This window comes from Rattus norvegicus, chromosome 7 (assembly GCF_036323735.1).
Source record: "Rattus norvegicus strain BN/NHsdMcwi chromosome 7, GRCr8, whole genome shotgun sequence".
Lineage (NCBI taxonomy): Eukaryota > Metazoa > Chordata > Mammalia > Rodentia > Muridae > Rattus > Rattus norvegicus.
Genome location: NC_086025.1, coordinates 115,803,591 through 115,820,012, shown reverse-complemented (window position 1 = coordinate 115,820,012; position 16,422 = coordinate 115,803,591). Strand labels below are relative to the sequence as shown.

Below are 16,422 nucleotides of genomic sequence, written 5' to 3'. Positions count from 1 at the left end.
GCTCAACTGGGAATCAGGGTGCCTTTGACAGTCCCACAGGGATTGACCTATCAAGAAGACAAGGATGAATGAAATTAGATAGTGGTCTCCATGAGACAAGCACCTGGACTCCTAGCTGGTCTCCCCAGGACTCTTGACAGTTGGTGACAACCTTTCAGCTTTGTCAGGTGAGAGCTAAGAAGTCCCTAGGTTTTGAATTTGGCCATCCTTGAGACTTGAACGACCTTCCACCTGTACTTGAAGCTTCACAGGCTGGAGTTACCTTCCTCACACTGCCTCTCCCTCACCCTCATCAGCTACCCACACAAGCCACTTCAGTGGCCCTTGCTGCATACTGATAGTGGCCATGGTGTCAGTCAGACCCCATGTCTGACTAGCCAAGTGTTTCTGGAAGCCTCCAAAAGTTCCTCTTCCAATCTGAGACGATGCCCTCAGGCCCCGTGGATCTCTGCCCATAAGGCAAATCAGCAGCTTGCACACTGAGGAAGGGTTCATGTTATGTGCTTGTCTTGCTCAAAATGTCCAGCCCAACATAACCACTATGCTGCTTTCTGTGGAGATTTCAATGCCACTCCCATGGACAAGCACCACCGGAGAGAAGAAAGGGCAAGAACCTCTGATGTTTATTTTCCCTGGACTTTTCTGACACCCCTTCCCCCATACAGGCTCTGTTTGAACATTAACACAGCTACTTGGCTCAATTTAGAGAACAAAGTGCAGCTTTACCCCCTTTTAAGGGACCAGGTTCCCAGTCTGTTGTAAGAGGATCTTTCCTGATTCTAAGTGTCTGGACAAGTATTCCTTCAAAAGCCTGCAAGCCGTGGGGCAGCCATGGGGCTGCTGATTGGAGATGACCTCTGGGCTGTGGTCATATTCACAGCCATCTTCTTGCTTCTGGTGGACCTGGTGCACCGGCACAAATTCTGGACTGCCCACTACCCTCCCGGCCCTGTGCCACTCCCTGGGCTGGGAAACCTGCTGCAGGTGGACTTTGAGAACATGCCATATAGCTTATACAAGGTAAGAAAGGTGGTGGTGGAGTACAGTAGAGGTCAGAATGCCCCAGGTAGCATGTGGTGTTGCTGAAGGTAAAGAAAAGACAGGAAGATGGCCCCCAAGAGGAAAAAGTGTTGTTGGGAAAACAAAGTGGTGAGAGGGGCCAGCTGTGCTATAGTCTCTTTCTGCTGTGTGGTCTCAGGCCTGGATTCCCATCTCAGAAACCTGAATTTCCTCTGGTATGGTGGAGTAGGAAGGGACCCAAGGACCTTACTCAGGCTGGGTCTCTGCTGAATGATAATATTTGCTATGAGTCCTTTGCAGAGTTGAGAAGATATGATTGCCAAGCTACAAGGTGACCCAACCACAGGCTGGGGATGTAAGTCTGTGATAGAGCATTTGCCCAGCATATGTAGGAACAAGGTTCAATAAGTACCATCATATACTTGCACACACACACACACACACACACACACACACACAGAGTTAGAGAGAGAGAGAGAAAGAGAGAGAGAGAGAGAGAGAGAGAGAGAGAGAGAGAGAGAGAGAGAGAGATGGGGGGTCAGGGACAAAGACTTGTGTGAGGAACGTTGATCTTCTGCTAGGGAACATTACTACCTATGTACTCTGTCCCCTATTTCAGCTTCGAAGCCGCTATGGTGACGTGTTCAGCCTACAGATAGCCTGGAAGCCTGTAGTTGTGATCAACGGGCTGAAGGCCGTGCGGGAACTGCTGGTGACCTATGGAGAGGACACTGCTGACCGCCCCCTACTGCCCATCTATAATCACCTGGGCTATGGGAACAAATCAAAAGGCAAAGCACTATAGTGTGGGCAAGGCAGGGAGAATAGGGCTTGAGAGGGGAGAACTGAAGATGGCTATGGAGATATGTGGTCAGGCAATTGAAGATGGAGGGTGGAGCTGACAGTGCAGATATGTGCTAGAAAAATGTTGGGGACTGACTGCTAACATTAACTACAGGGAAGTGTTGGGAACAGAGGAGACAGCATAGCCCAGCATCCGTGGTAACACGCAGATGCATCTGCAGGTGTGGTCCTTGCACCTTACGGACCTGAGTGGCGAGAGCAGAGACGATTCTCTGTGTCCACCCTGCGTGACTTCGGCGTGGGCAAGAAATCGCTGGAGCAGTGGGTGACAGAGGAGGCCGGCCACCTCTGTGACACCTTCGCCAAGGAGGCTGGTAGGTTTGAGATGGAGAGTGTGGGCAGAGACTAATGAGCAATGCCATGACTTGCTTGCATCTCTGTTCCTAGAACATCCCTTCAATCCCAGCATCCTCCTGAGTAAGGCTGTGAGCAACGTGATTGCCTCCCTTGTTTATGCTCGTCGATTTGAGTATGAGGACCCTTTCTTCAACAGGATGCTCAAAACATTGAAGGAGAGCTTTGGAGAGGACACCGGCTTCATGGCAGAGGTATGTAGCTCAGAGCAGCAGACACGACCACTCCTGTGCTGTAAATCCTTTGGAGCAAGTATGAATGAATCCAGGGTGTTTGGGGGTCAGGGCCTCGGGCGATAGTCAATTGCAGGGAGAAAGGCTTGAGCATTGAAGAACCTCAGATAAACTCGAGGGGACAAGCCAACCAAGGTCAATGATTGCACAAAGGTGGTAAACCTCTGCCCTCTGTGCGCAGTGAAACCACACAAGCCTGTTATATTTGAAGAGTAGAATGTTTCTTTCTTCACTGGGGTTCAAGAGAGCAAGCAGGCTAGAATTGAGGAAGAAGCAGATGATGAGTAGGGACAAATAGACCCTGAGTCCACTGTGGAAGAACACGGAAACTGTGACTGGTCTAGGGGAACACTGGGCAGAAACAGCAGTCAGGGGCAAAAGAGATAGATGGTCAGTGCGTAAAGGAGTTCACCAAGCAAGCCTGGAGACCTGAGCTGGATCCCTGAGTCCCATATAAGGGATAGAACTAACTCTTTAAGTTGATCCCTGACCATGAAATAATGAGCCACTACACACCTGGGATACTGTACCTCCAAGTACATGCACATGTGTGTGCACACACAATGACACATGAATAAAATAATGAATTCTTAATTAGAGCTAAAAGCAACTGGACATGTTTTGTTTCTTTCACAGGTGCTGAACGCAATCCCAATTCTCCTTCAGATTCCTGGGCTGCCTGGCAAAGTCTTCCCCAAGCTCAATTCATTTATAGCCTTAGTGGATAAGATGTTAATTGAGCACAAGAAAAGCTGGGATCCTGCCCAGCCGCCCCGAGACATGACTGATGCCTTCCTAGCAGAGATGCAAAAGGTGATTGGAAGCTCCAAGAGATGTAGCCAGGGATTGTGTGCTGTGGTCTTCTGAGCAGTGAGGTCAGATGTGTTCCTCTGTATCACTAAGTGACTCAGTCCCTATGCTCCCAAGGAACAATAGGAGGCCATGATGGGACTTCCTTTCCCTACTGAACCAGCCCTTTCTGCCTGTCCAGGCCAAGGGGAATCCTGAGAGCAGCTTCAATGATGAAAATCTGCGCTTGGTGGTGATTGACCTGTTCATGGCGGGGATGGTGACCACCTCAACCACACTGTCCTGGGCCCTTCTGCTCATGATCCTGCATCCAGATGTGCAGCGTGAGCCTGGCTGTGGATGGGAGGGAGGTCAGGGGAAGAAAGGCAGAGGTATTTGAGAAACTAGTGGTTCCTGCCTTAGCTTGACGTAGTTTCCCATGTGTCTGGTATGAGCCCTATCTATCTTACTAACCCAGTGGTAGAAGTTGAAGGATGAGCTCCTTTCGCTGAAGAGATGCCATCTATCTAGGCCGAGTCCACGAGGAGATTGATGAGGTCATAGGGCAGGTGCGTCGTCCAGAGATGGCAGACCAGGCACGAATGCCGTTCACCAATGCTGTCATCCATGAGGTGCAGCGCTTTGCAGACATCGTCCCGACAAATATACCACATATGACATCCCGAGACATTAAATTCCAAGGCTTCCTCATCCCCAAGGTAGGCATACACACTCTGTTCCCAGAATCCACAATACGCAAACAAGGGAATGGAATCAACCTGGGTGTGAGTACATTGGAGCCATTACCCAAGATCCCCTGGAGAAGAGGACATCCAGTGAAATGAGCTGTAGGGGTGGTAGGAAGAGCTGCAGATAGGAGCTTTGTAACAAGGGTTTGAATGGACCAGAGAAGGTTCTGGGAGGCTCTGGGTTTGAGGTTTAATAAAAGGATCCAGTGTGTAAGGTAGAGACAATGCATGAGAACTTGGTGGCCAGTGTCTAGGCAGCTCCAACCCAGTCCATTTTCACACCATATGCCCTCTTACCAGGGGACAACCCTCATCCCCAACCTGTCCTCCGTGCTGAAGGATGAGACCGTCTGGGAGAAGCCCCTCCGCTTCCATCCAGAACACTTCCTGGATGCCCAGGGCAACTTTGTGAAGCATGAGGCCTTCATGCCATTCTCAGCAGGTACCTCTGGGGGGGCTGACTCCCTGTCTATTCCCAGGGTGACTGGGAGGGTGGAGCTCCAGTCAGGCCCCAGACTGACTGAGCTCCTGTCCCACCACAGGCCGCAGAGCATGCCTGGGGGAGCCCCTGGCCCGCATGGAGCTCTTCCTCTTCTTCACCTGCCTCCTGCAGCGCTTCAGCTTCTCGGTGCTGGCCGGCCGGCCCCGGCCCAGCACCCATGGCGTCTACGCATTGCCAGTTACTCCACAGCCTTACCAACTCTGTGCAGTGGCTCGCTAGCAGGGGCAGGGGCTCCATTCTTCTCCCCGGTTTGGTCTGATTGATGTCCAATAAACAACTTCTGTATCTTCAAATCAGATTCCCGATCCCACCCCCACCCTGGTCCCAATTGTATCCGAAGACGAAAGTCTACAATCCTCCTTGTCCCTCTACGACAGCCTAACCCATTTACAACTTTAATGTGGTGAGAATAGTTTATTACTCCAGGAGCAGTGGCCTTCAGTAAAGCAAAGGGAGGATGATGCAAGTAGATTGCAAGTTTAAGGCAGGCATGGGGTATATATACAGCCTGGACCACTTAATGAGAGCGTTTCTCAACAAGGGGGGGGGTCGGGATGGGTGGGTAGTCATCATGGAATGATGAAGGGAGGAGGGAAGAGGCAATGGAATGGAGGAGAGAGGGAAGCATTCAGATAAAGTAGGAGGAGAGGTAGCTGTGTGGATGGTCTCTGCTTCACCGTATATCACACAAAAAGACCTATCGATGCATGTGAACAGAAGTCAGACTCAAGCAATACTGTGAGGAAAGTGTGAATGGCTTATGCTAGAAATCAGCACAAGTCTTGTTCTGGTGACAATGTTGGCTGGCGTAGGTCCCCAAACCCTGAAGAGCCACAAATGGTGGCTAGCACCTCTCTCATAACCAGAACAGCTGCTGTCTTCACACTCAGACTTTCTGTCGTCAAAGGATGCGGAAGACATCTGCAATAGCAAAGAGGCAGATCAGACTCCAGGAAGATGGTCAGGGCCCCACAGTTCCATCGGGACACCTGTCCAGACCTAGATGGCTCGTCCCACAACCATGTGTGGCGATGCACCGCATGCCTCTCAGTAGGAATGTTCAAGTGTTTGGAAGACGTGAAAGCGTGTGTGTTTGGTGGGGTGAGGGAGGACTGTTCTAGAGGCATGTGACACTCTACAAGGCTCATTTTGGCCTCCATAAAATCTGAGGCCAGCCTACAGCAACCCAAGACCCTGATGTATATTGCATGCTTTGAAAGACACCTGAGTGCAGACACCGATTTTGAGTTTGCTTTTGTGAAAAGAAATGTTCTCCCACAGACTTCATTTTCATAGTTATATTAAGGACACTCCCACCACAGTTCGTCATTAGCCACACAATGGTCACACATTAGTCACCACGATGGGGAAATTATATTTCCTGAACCCCTCCCTTTTCCTACACAAGTAATCACATCTGTTTACCACACACTCCACCTTGTCCCACCTCTCCCCTTCATTTTTATTGTATATCCATGGGTATTTGCCTGCAGGTGTACACTGTGTAGAGAGAACAGAATAGAGCATCAGATGCCCAAGGATTTGAGTTCTGTTTTATATCATCCTGTGGATGCTGGGAGTGAAGCCTGGGCCCTCTGGAAGAAAAACCAGTGCTCTTCCCTGCTGAATGATCTCTTCAGCCCTCCTATTACCCCTTTCTATTGGTGCTGGAAAGTCTTACTCTAGTCTGAAGTAATGTCCTTTAGAGCCTTATATCTCTGCATGGTGCATGTCAGATGAGTAACTCATGATCATGCACCTTGGAGCAGGAGTCCACTGGACACGTATGCCTTTACTCACAGTTCACACACCAATACCAGTTCACACCCCCTGTGGAATCAGCTCTATATCTCATGCCCTCCACTGAGTAAGCACCAGTCAGGGGATGGATGGAGAAGAAGAGGGAAACTAGGAGGCAGACCTTCCTAGAGGAGTCTGGCCTCTCCCAGCAACCAGACTGAGAGAAAGACAAGAGCTCAACTCAGGGCAGAGGATAATAGACAGTCTTTCCTCCTTTCTAGGGGACCAGATGCCAGGTTGCAGTAAGAGGTCTCCTTCCTGATCTTTGGAGGTTATTGTGGTTGATACAAGATATTTCCAGAAAGAACTATGAATAGTGATGTATCAATTAGGTAACTGACTGGGGATGAAATGGGTTCATGTTCTGGTTGACCTGATGCACTGATGGCAGTTCTGGAATCCAAACCACCAGCAGGACCCTCCCATAACATACATGGCAACAGGTAGTGTGTGACTTCAGAGAGCATGTTGTATGATTCATACCCACAGAGAGATGGGAAAGAATGGCAACAGAGATCATAGCAGCTGTAGAAACACACTATGGTTCTGGAGTCACAGGACAGACAGGGGTCTATACTCCAAGTAGCAGCTTTAGCCATTTCTGCCTGACAGGCAGGTCAGGGACTGAGGATACTTTGCACTTTTGCAACGCAAAGTATGCACAGAAAGACCAGGAATTGGGCCAAGACATGAGAGCTGACTTGGCCTTGGTTGCACAAGTCAGAAGGAATGGAAATGCAAGTCTTTCTGCTTCCATTAAAGGATGGGTTCTTGATGGTATGGAAGAGGGACCAGGGTCAATGTAGCATTTATACCAAGAATTCAAAGGGAGACACACACTGTGTGCTCTGGGACCTTGCTGCCTCCCACAAGACACCTGACTTTATTTATACATAGTAGGAGGCTAAGAGGCCCAATGTCAGTTTTCAAGCCCTGCTAAGGTCACAGCTGGGTAGTCATATCTGAGGTGATTTAGAAGATGTGACATTGCTAGCCACAAGGTCTAGATATCAGGCTGTGGATGTAGACCAGTGATAAAGCATTTGTCCAACACTTGTGAGGACCTGGGTATAATAAGTACCAAACACGCACACATGGAGTCTTGTGTACGCAGCCTAGTTCTTGAAGTCTGATGGGCATTTTTGTTTGTTTGGTTTTTTGTTTGTTTGTTTGTTTGTTTGTTTTGGAGATATTCTGACCTCTGGCCCTATTTAATTCAACAGTGGAGAGATGTGTCCCCCTTGCAGGTGTCTTTTAGGTAGAGGCCCTGATCAATGCACACTGCAGACGACTCTGGTACAAACAATCTAGGCTTCGTGCCCAGCTCTGAAGTCAAGAGCTCATGTGGGCCTTGGTTGGTCAGAGAGGGGCCTGGGACATAGGAAGCAACAGATTAGTGCTAACTTGCGGTGCTACATGATCTGGTCATCAAGCCACAGTCACTGATTTCAAGGAAGAACACAAAGGACATGTGCTAGTGTTTGGCCACAGCATTATGGAGAACTCATGGGGGGTACTTGATGCAGAGGAACCTACTCAAATGGAGGAATGTGGGTAACGCAGAGCAGAACAGCTGGGTCTTATTGGTTAGAGCCAGACTGTGAGTGTACATGTGTCTTCTTCCCACATTATAAGCTTGTAAGGTGAGAGCAGTGGTGATGTAATCATCTCGTTATTTTGGTGAAGAAGGTGGCTGCTTTCTGTCCTTGTCTGAAGCAACTACGAGTCTAAGGTAAAGAGATTTATATTAATTACATTGAAAAAGGAAATCTCAAAAGAGCCCAACAGAAACTTTGTTCTCTGGTTAAATCTCAGGAAGAATCTTTTTAACAAGCACAGCGAGCTGAGAAAGAACGTATAAAATATATGGTTTGTGCATTAAAGGGGCACCAGGAGGTGAAATGGAGCTAAATCTTCTGTTCATGAATATTAAATGGAATCAAATGAGTGACCAAGCTAGCTCAGGCAGTCAGCAGGGTCTCAAGAAAGGGAGTGAGGATTAAAAAGAAAAAAGAGAATTAGACAACATTATAACATGACTCCAGCCCGTGCTGAGGCTGAAGCAGGTATATTTTTTTCCAGTCAGCTTATTCCACTCTAGGTACTTGCATAGGTTAGGGTCAGTACTTAGATCAAAGGCAAAGTAATCAAGTGTTGTTGTAAAAATATAAATGTAAAAAAGAGTAGTTGTCTTTTACCCCGCTAGGTTCGCGCCGCGGTGCCCCAAGATATCTGCTAAATATCTTGGTGGAAACACAGCCCAGCCACACACTTTCCTACACTCAAACCCTCACATAAAAGAACACACGACACAGTAATCTTAGATCCAATTGATAAGATATAATTGCCCACTTAAACATACAAAGCCAGGTACCATCCATCCCTTAGGAACATTGATAACAACCTGTAAATACACAGAGCAGAATCTTAACATCACCTGCCATGGCTTCTCTCCCCTCTCTCCGTCTCCTCTTCTCCTCCTCTCTCCCCTAGTCTCCTGATCTTCCTACAAACTTCTCTCCCGCCCATCCTTCCTTCTCCTCCAATGACAGGCCTCCTTCTATCTTGTACCTGCCTCACCTGTGACATCATCCTACAATCAAGCAAGGTAATAAACAAATAGATCAAATAAGGCAATAAACAAATCCCCCTGGTCACCATTTCTAGGGGCTTTTGAGGATGATCAAGATAACAGGAATGCCAGACATCCCTAGGCTGAATTTATCATGACCCTTGTTCTTAGTTCCAATGTGAATATTCTTATCTGAGCCTACTTCCTTGAACCCAGTGAGAATTGTTTGCCAAATTACAAGGGGCATCCCCATAACTATCCACATTTCCCATTTTTAAATTTCAAATGTAAGATTGCATCTGTCTCAGGTTGTTCTGACAGAAATGCCTTCCTTACCCATCTTGGAATGTGCATTTCCAAAAGTGTTGAATTTATGTCTTAGGTTATCTTGACTGCCAGCTTATTAAATTACCCACTCTGTTTTAGGATCCACTTTTAGTTTCAAGTCATGTATTTTGGCTGTCAACATGTTGATGTTGTAAAAGATAGGTTTTGTCACAATGTGCAGGAATGAAAATATTCTCAGGACAAATAGGGTTAACAAGATCAAGCTATATAAGCCTTTCTTGAAGCTTGACAAAGGTAAAATATTGATGTTAAGCCATTGATCATTCTGTCAGTGATATCCACAGCATCAAAACTCAGTGGAGCAGCATTCTGTATATTCATAATTTCAGTATGCAAAGTTAAAATGTCCAGAGAGGTCTTAGAATTATGCCAAATACACTCCAAGACTCTTTGAATTTTCTCCCAATTACAGTAACTCTCACTGTAAACTTTAGAAGTAGCACAAATCGGGGCTGGGGATTTAGCTCAGTGGTAGAGCGCTTACCTAGGAAGCGCAAGGCCCTGGGTTCGGTCCCCAGCTCCGAAAAAAAGAACCAAAAAAAAAAAAAAAAAAAAAAAAAAGAAGTAGCACAAATCAATTGATATATAGCATGACACTCTGAACCTCCTCTCCAATAATTTGAACAATATTATAAAGAGGATCAAGTCACTGTTCCAAATGTCTGTCTAAATCTTGGTGAATACTCAGAGCATTAGTAACTATTTTTCCTAAATTATTATCAAAAGGAGCTGTCTTCACGTCTATGTCACAGCAATAGTGATTCTAGCTAGTAATGTAATCAAAGCTCTTACACCAGCAATAATCAAGCCCACTAACCTCTTGCTTCTGTTTAAAGTCTGACTCACTTCTTCCAGTATCTGCAAGCTTTCATTCAGAATGCCAAGGTCCTGTAATACTCACAGCCAGTATAACAAAAGCTGATTAATAGACACCATAACAGACTTGCCAGATTTCAACACATTATCACAAGTAGAAAGTTTACAATCAATGCAACTTACATTAAATACCGTAGAAGAAACAAAAGTAGTTTTAACATGACCAATTAATAAAAGATTCCAATTTTAAGGAAACACAGAAATATACCCTTACTACTCTTGACAAAGCAAACAGAAATCCCATCACCAAATGCATTGAAAATGATGGTCTTATTGTAAGTTGACCCCTTTATCCAGGAAGAGCCAAGCAGGAGAATCTCTGGTCTGGACCACACTGCTGGATAAATCAGTGGTCAGGAACACAGGCTCAGTAGACCTCACTGAGTGCAGGAACCCTCATCACCATCAGTAAGGGAATCAGCGGGATGATGGAATTGTTCCATTTGTTGCACCAGCCTCTCTGCCTACCACCTCCCCCCATTTTTTTCCTGTGATAAAGCACAAACATCCCCTCCTGCCCATGTGACTACAGGGTCAGGTCCATGCCATTGGGCTGTCATAGGAGCCATGCATTTCTCTAAAGTGTCAGTGGTGGAAGTGTGAGGATGACAAAGGTGTTCAGCAGCTGAGCATCCATAAGCGTCCAGATTTTAAAATTTTAAATAAAAAGAGAATTATTTAAATAATGTTGTGGTATATGGGGAAATTCCTCCTATTTTATTTTATGAAGATCTCGTCTTAATGATCACGGGGCCAATGCATAATGCCTTGTCATTGAGGATAATAAGGAGTCCCAGTAATATGAGTAATATTGAATTATTGACAGAAATTCAAATTCTTTATTCTAATAGCCAGTTCCATTTTCTGTTTTAGTCTGATTTGGAATTCCCAGCCTAGAAAAACAGCATAGGTAATGAGTAATTATATATCTAATTGCCACTCCTGTTAAAACAATTGCGATAAGAAAGCCTGAGAAGGTATCAATACTCACATGTACATATTTTAATTTTGAAAAATCAGGAATACGAGTAACACCCATTTGCCACAATTGATTTGGTATGAGTCCCAAAGGACTAACACCATTATGTGGTATAGGAAGAAATTGAGGACATTCAGGACAAGTCTTTACAATTTGGCTTGCACATTCCCTAGAAATACCAAATTGTAGTCTCAAGCCATTACTATTTTGATGGTGTAAAGAATGAGAATATTTGGCTCACTGTTCCCGTGTAAAGCCTACAATCTGCCTGGTATGTAAATCTGCTGTGGAACTGCCCTCACTAAGGGGACTGGACAGTCAAGTATGAACTCTTAAATGTACTATAAAGGAAGGAACAGTAAGTTCTCTTAAATTAAATTGTTGTTGTATAAATAACTGCAAAATTTGACAATTAGCAGTACCTGAAAAAGGAATAGTTTCAAGCAATCGTAAACCATGAACTGTGTATTGGCTACCAATATAGAAGTTAAAGGCTTGATTTTTCAGCATTTCAAAGAGTAGCTACACCATGCAATCCAATTATTTGTACTGAGGTTGGGGTGGTGGGAAAACTCAAGTGAATGAACATGTGATCCAAATACATATGCCACTTTCTCAATAGATAAGCCATCTGGAAATACAGTAAGCATGTCTCTCCATGCTGCATGTGTAAACTGGAAGGACATACAAAAGGATGTGTAGAAACAAATTGTAACAATTTGTCTTTCACATAGTAAGAGCAATAGGCCAAATACCAGAATTCTGCATGACCAATTAAATTATGGCATGGATTAAGGAATAAATACTTCATCAGGTTCTTTTCCAAAATACTTACTTCACTCTATCCTACAATTTTGTATTAACATAGCACCAGCCTCATAAAAGGGCGTTAAAACTTTCTTTGGTGATGAAGAAAGATTAATCCACATTAATGATCCCTTCTGTCAAAGAACTGATGTGGGTGCATGAGAAGTAGCAGGAATGCAAATAGCCAACAATTGACCATAGTCTATATACTGCATCTGCTGTTGAATAATTGCTTCCTCTACTTTCTGTCAAGCTATTTTGTCCCTGAGTCGTGACCTGTGCAGAGGAGCAAGGATTCATTTCCCCCTTGAGAAAATCAAACAAAAGCTTAAGCTCTCCTATGGTGAGCTTAAGGTGAGGTCTTAGCCAATTAACGTCGATTAGAAGGTTTTGAAAATCATTTAAAGTAGATTGTCTTTTCTTATTTGAGTTTTCTATGCTATAGTATATTTAGGACATAAATATTTTGCCAAATATTCAAAAGAATATTGCCTTTGAATATTTTCTGAAGCAACAACTAATCCCCAAGATTTTAAAACTTATTGTATAAGAGCAAGGCACATAGGAAAATGTCTTCACAGGGTTCAGCTAACAACATATCATCCATATAATGAATAAAATACACAAAAGGATACAAAGTCCTAACTTCTTGTATTGAAACAGCAATGCACTTTTGACATAAGGTAGGGCTATTAGTCATTTCCTGAGGCAAAACTTTCCAATAATATCGCTTCATGTGTTCATTAAAACTAGAAGGTGGCACAATAAATGCCAACCTTTTATAATTATTGGGATGCACAGCAATAGTATAAAAACGATCCTTTAAATCTATAATAATTTTACATGTATTTTTTTGGATGGCAGCCAGGGTTGGTAAGCTCCCAGGTTGTAATGCTCCCATAAGTTTCATAGGTTCGTTAACCTTTTGTAAATCTTGTGATAATCCCCTCTTGCTTGATTTTTTTCTTAATTACAAATATAGGTGAGCTCTAGGGGCAATTGCAATGTTCAATACAGCCAGTGTGCAATTGCTCCTGCATGCTGTGGAGAGAGAGGTCAGAATATTTTCTAAAGTAAGAAAGAGACCACTGTGCACCCATACAGGAACATCACTTTTCCAAGTAGTTTTATCTGCATAGAATGCAGGCTTGTCAATAGCATCCACTAAAAATACCGTAGGCCCGTTTTTCCTTCTCTGGGGGTAACTACATTGTGTTCTTATTTTCCAAGATTTTGTCTTCCTAATCCTTGGTTAAGCAAATAACCACAATCACACATTTGTTGTGAACTTTGTTCTTTGGACTATATAAAAAGACTCTCATGTCCTGCATTATATCTCTTCCCACAAATTAATAGGTAGGGACGAAACAATGTAAGGTTGAAAATGTCCTTGGTGGCCTTCCTCATCTTCCCAATGTAAGAGATCCCTGCTTTGCTCAGGACTCTGACTTTGTCCTATCCCTTGTAAGAGAGTAATGGGGGTTTTTTTAGGCCAAGATCCAGGCTAGTGAATAGAAGATTCTACACATACATCTGCTCCTGTGTCCAGTAGCTCTGTAAATTTTTTCCATTCAATCTTAAAGAGAGCTCAGGTCTTTCAGTTTTTATCACTTAGACCCAATAAACATCTGAATAGCCAAGTCCTTTTGCTCCTCAAATATTTGTTTTTACTTTCTTTTTTTGTCATAGCAAAGGTATAAAAAGTAATTGAGCAATTCTCTGTCCAGGTTGAATGACAGACATATGGGTAGGTGAAAAAGTCATAATTTTAATTTCCCCCAGGATAATCTGTGTCTACAATTCCTGGGCCAATCATTCATACTAATGCAGTGGTCCTGCTTTTCCCTAGTAAAAATCCTATAGGTCCTCAAAATATGGATTATATTTTCCAGTAGTGTGAGCTTGCATCGCCATTTCAGGAATACTGTGTAGATGGAGGGACTGGGGTCTTGCACTGCCTGGGGTGGCTAAGAAATTAGTCTAAAAGGATTGTTTTGTTGAGAAATGAACTGCAGTGCTCCATAAGCTTGTTTGGGGCCTGGGGCTGGCACCCTCAACCATCCTTCTGAGGGAGAGAATTTCCTAAGTCATCTCTCTTAAACCTGAATTCGTTAGCTCAATGTTTCCTTCTCTTGCATCTAGGACAGACCTCTGGTTTTTTTTTCCTCATTACTATTTTCCTTAGTTATTTTTGAACAGTTTCTCACTTGGTGCCCTATCTGTCTACACCTAAAACAACCTCAAGGATACCCACTAATTCTCCTCTTTCTTTTCCCGACAGTTGAAACAAAACTTGTCTAGTTTTTCCCTTTAATGCAGTGTCCATGGCCACATCCTGGACATAACAGGGACCAATGTCAGAAGACTGTCAATAGAGTCTTTAATAGATCCAGTCTTTCTGTAAAGTCTTATGGGAGGCTATGTTTGATTTCTCATATGCCAGTTGCTTTGCTAAAAGTATTCCAGCATTAGCATCTCCAAATATTATTCCTCTTGCTTTCATCAACTTATCAACAAACTCCTGAACAGTCTCATCAGGTTACTGCCTTATTGCTGGATATCTTGGGACAAATGCCCTTTAGTAGGCAAAGTATTGAAAGCCCTGTGAGCGGCAGTGCCAATTTGCGAATATGTGCCAGGATTAAAACATAACTGATTCTGTATTTCTTGATATTGAATCCTGCTAACATCTTTTAAGTAACACAATTGTGAGCTATACCATTTAACTCGGCTGTCTGCTGGCATTTTTGAAACAATTCCACTTTCCATAACAAATAATGTCCTCCTTCCAAACATGCAGGAGCTAACTGTTTCCAGTCTGCAGGCAGAAGAGCCTCTGTGGACAGGCCATCTATCATAGGCGTGGTGAATGGGGCAGTAGCTCCATGCTGAGCACAGGCAATTTTTAGTTCAGTTAGCTGATTAAAAGGAATTGGAGTGTGGTATCTAACAGGCCCTCTGCTTCATACACAGGGCATTATCAAACATATCTTCCCCTTATTCTACAGCCTGTTTTAGTCCTGCCTGAAGAGGTGATGTGATGGTTTATATATGCTTGGCACAGGGAGTTGCACTATTAGAGTAGGTAAATGGCTTTAAGAACCTCATCCTAGCTGCCTGGAATACAGTCATCCACTAGCAGCCTTCAGATGAAGATGTAGAACTCTCAGCATCATGCCTGCCTAGATGCCATGCTCACACCTATGGATGGAGTGAACTGCTGAACTTCTAAGCCATTCAACTTAAATGTTGTCCTTTGTAAGATGTGTCTTTTTCGTAGTGTCTGTTCACAGCAGTAAAACCCTATATACGGGGTTGGGGATTTAGCTCAGTGGTAGAGCGTTTGCCTAGCAAGTGCAAGGCCCTGGGTTCAGTCCCCAGCTCCGAAAAAAACAAACAAACAAACAAACAAACAAAACAAAACAAAACCCTATATACGCAGAAGTTAGTTCCAGGAGTGGGGAATTGTGGGAAAGGCCTGACCATGCTTTTGTCTGGAAGAATGTGGATTTGAGGATTTTTGATTTTGAAAGCTTTAAAGTGGAAAGCTTTAAGTGTGACTTAATGGGCTGTCCTAGTAGGAATATGAAAGACTTTTTTACTGAGATTGATTTGAAGTGTGTAGACCTGCCCCAAGATGATTCACTGGGGAAGAATTTCAGTATGTGGCCTAGAGACTGTTTCTGTAGTATTTCATTGAAGAACGTGACTTCTTTCTGTCCTTGTCTCAAGAGTGTACCTGAGACTAAGGTAAAGAGATTTATATTAATTACATTCACAAAGCCAATCTCAAAGGGGCCAACTAGAACCTTCGTTCTCTCTTTAAATCTTATGAAGTGCACTTTAAACAAACACAGCAAATTGAGAAAATTAAAATATAAAATATGTGGTTTGAAGATGAAAGGGACACCAAAAAGTGAAATGGAGCTGAATCCTATGTTCTAGGATATTAAATTGAATTAAGGGAGTAATGACCTTGGGCAAGATTGTACCCAGGTAAATTTGGATTTGGCATGGTAGTACCAGCCTTTATCCCAGGAGGCAAAGACAAGCAGATCTCTGAGTTCAAGGCCATCCAAGTAAAGAGAAAGTTCTAGTGAAAAAAAACATTAAATCCAGGCTTGGTAGAGCACACCTTTCATCATACTGCATAGGGACAGCCATACAGATCTCTTAGTTCAAAGTCAGTGTACAGAGCAAGTTCCAGGATAGCCAAGCTTAGGCAGTGAAAAAGTTGGAAAAACAGAACGCTTTTGATAATATCAAAGAACAAGGGTGTCTTGGTCCAGCCTCAGAGAACTGCAAACTTAAAATCCAGCCTGAGTGGGCCCATCCCCCACTGGGTCCAGCACCGAGTCAACCCAGCTGCTTCCCTTTGACCATGTCATGTATGTCTACAGATAGGTAGAGATGAGGGGACAAAAATGTTGTCCCATCACTGACACGCAGGTCTAAGCACCAGGCACCTGAAGTTACTCTGCAATTGTCCGGGATTCAACCAAGAGGAGCCCAGCAGCCTGACTCTGTCA

The 16,422-nt window shown here is 44.1% G+C and overlaps 1 protein-coding gene across 1 annotated transcript; it reads left to right on the top strand.

The window, feature by feature from the left end:
- The first annotated feature begins 731 nt into the window (after window positions 1-731).
- On the top strand, window positions 732-4,801 carry Cyp2d2 (cytochrome P450, family 2, subfamily d, polypeptide 2). The gene is made up of 9 exons (NM_012730.2): window positions 732-1,020; window positions 1,640-1,811; window positions 2,046-2,198; window positions 2,272-2,432; window positions 3,108-3,284; window positions 3,463-3,604; window positions 3,792-3,979; window positions 4,310-4,451; window positions 4,552-4,801. The coding sequence occupies exons 1-9, from the start codon at window positions 832-834 to the stop codon at window positions 4,728-4,730; spliced, it is 1,503 nt and encodes a 500-aa protein (NP_036862.2). The 5' UTR covers window positions 732-831; the 3' UTR covers window positions 4,731-4,801.
- The last annotated feature ends 11,621 nt before the right edge of the window (window positions 4,802-16,422 follow it).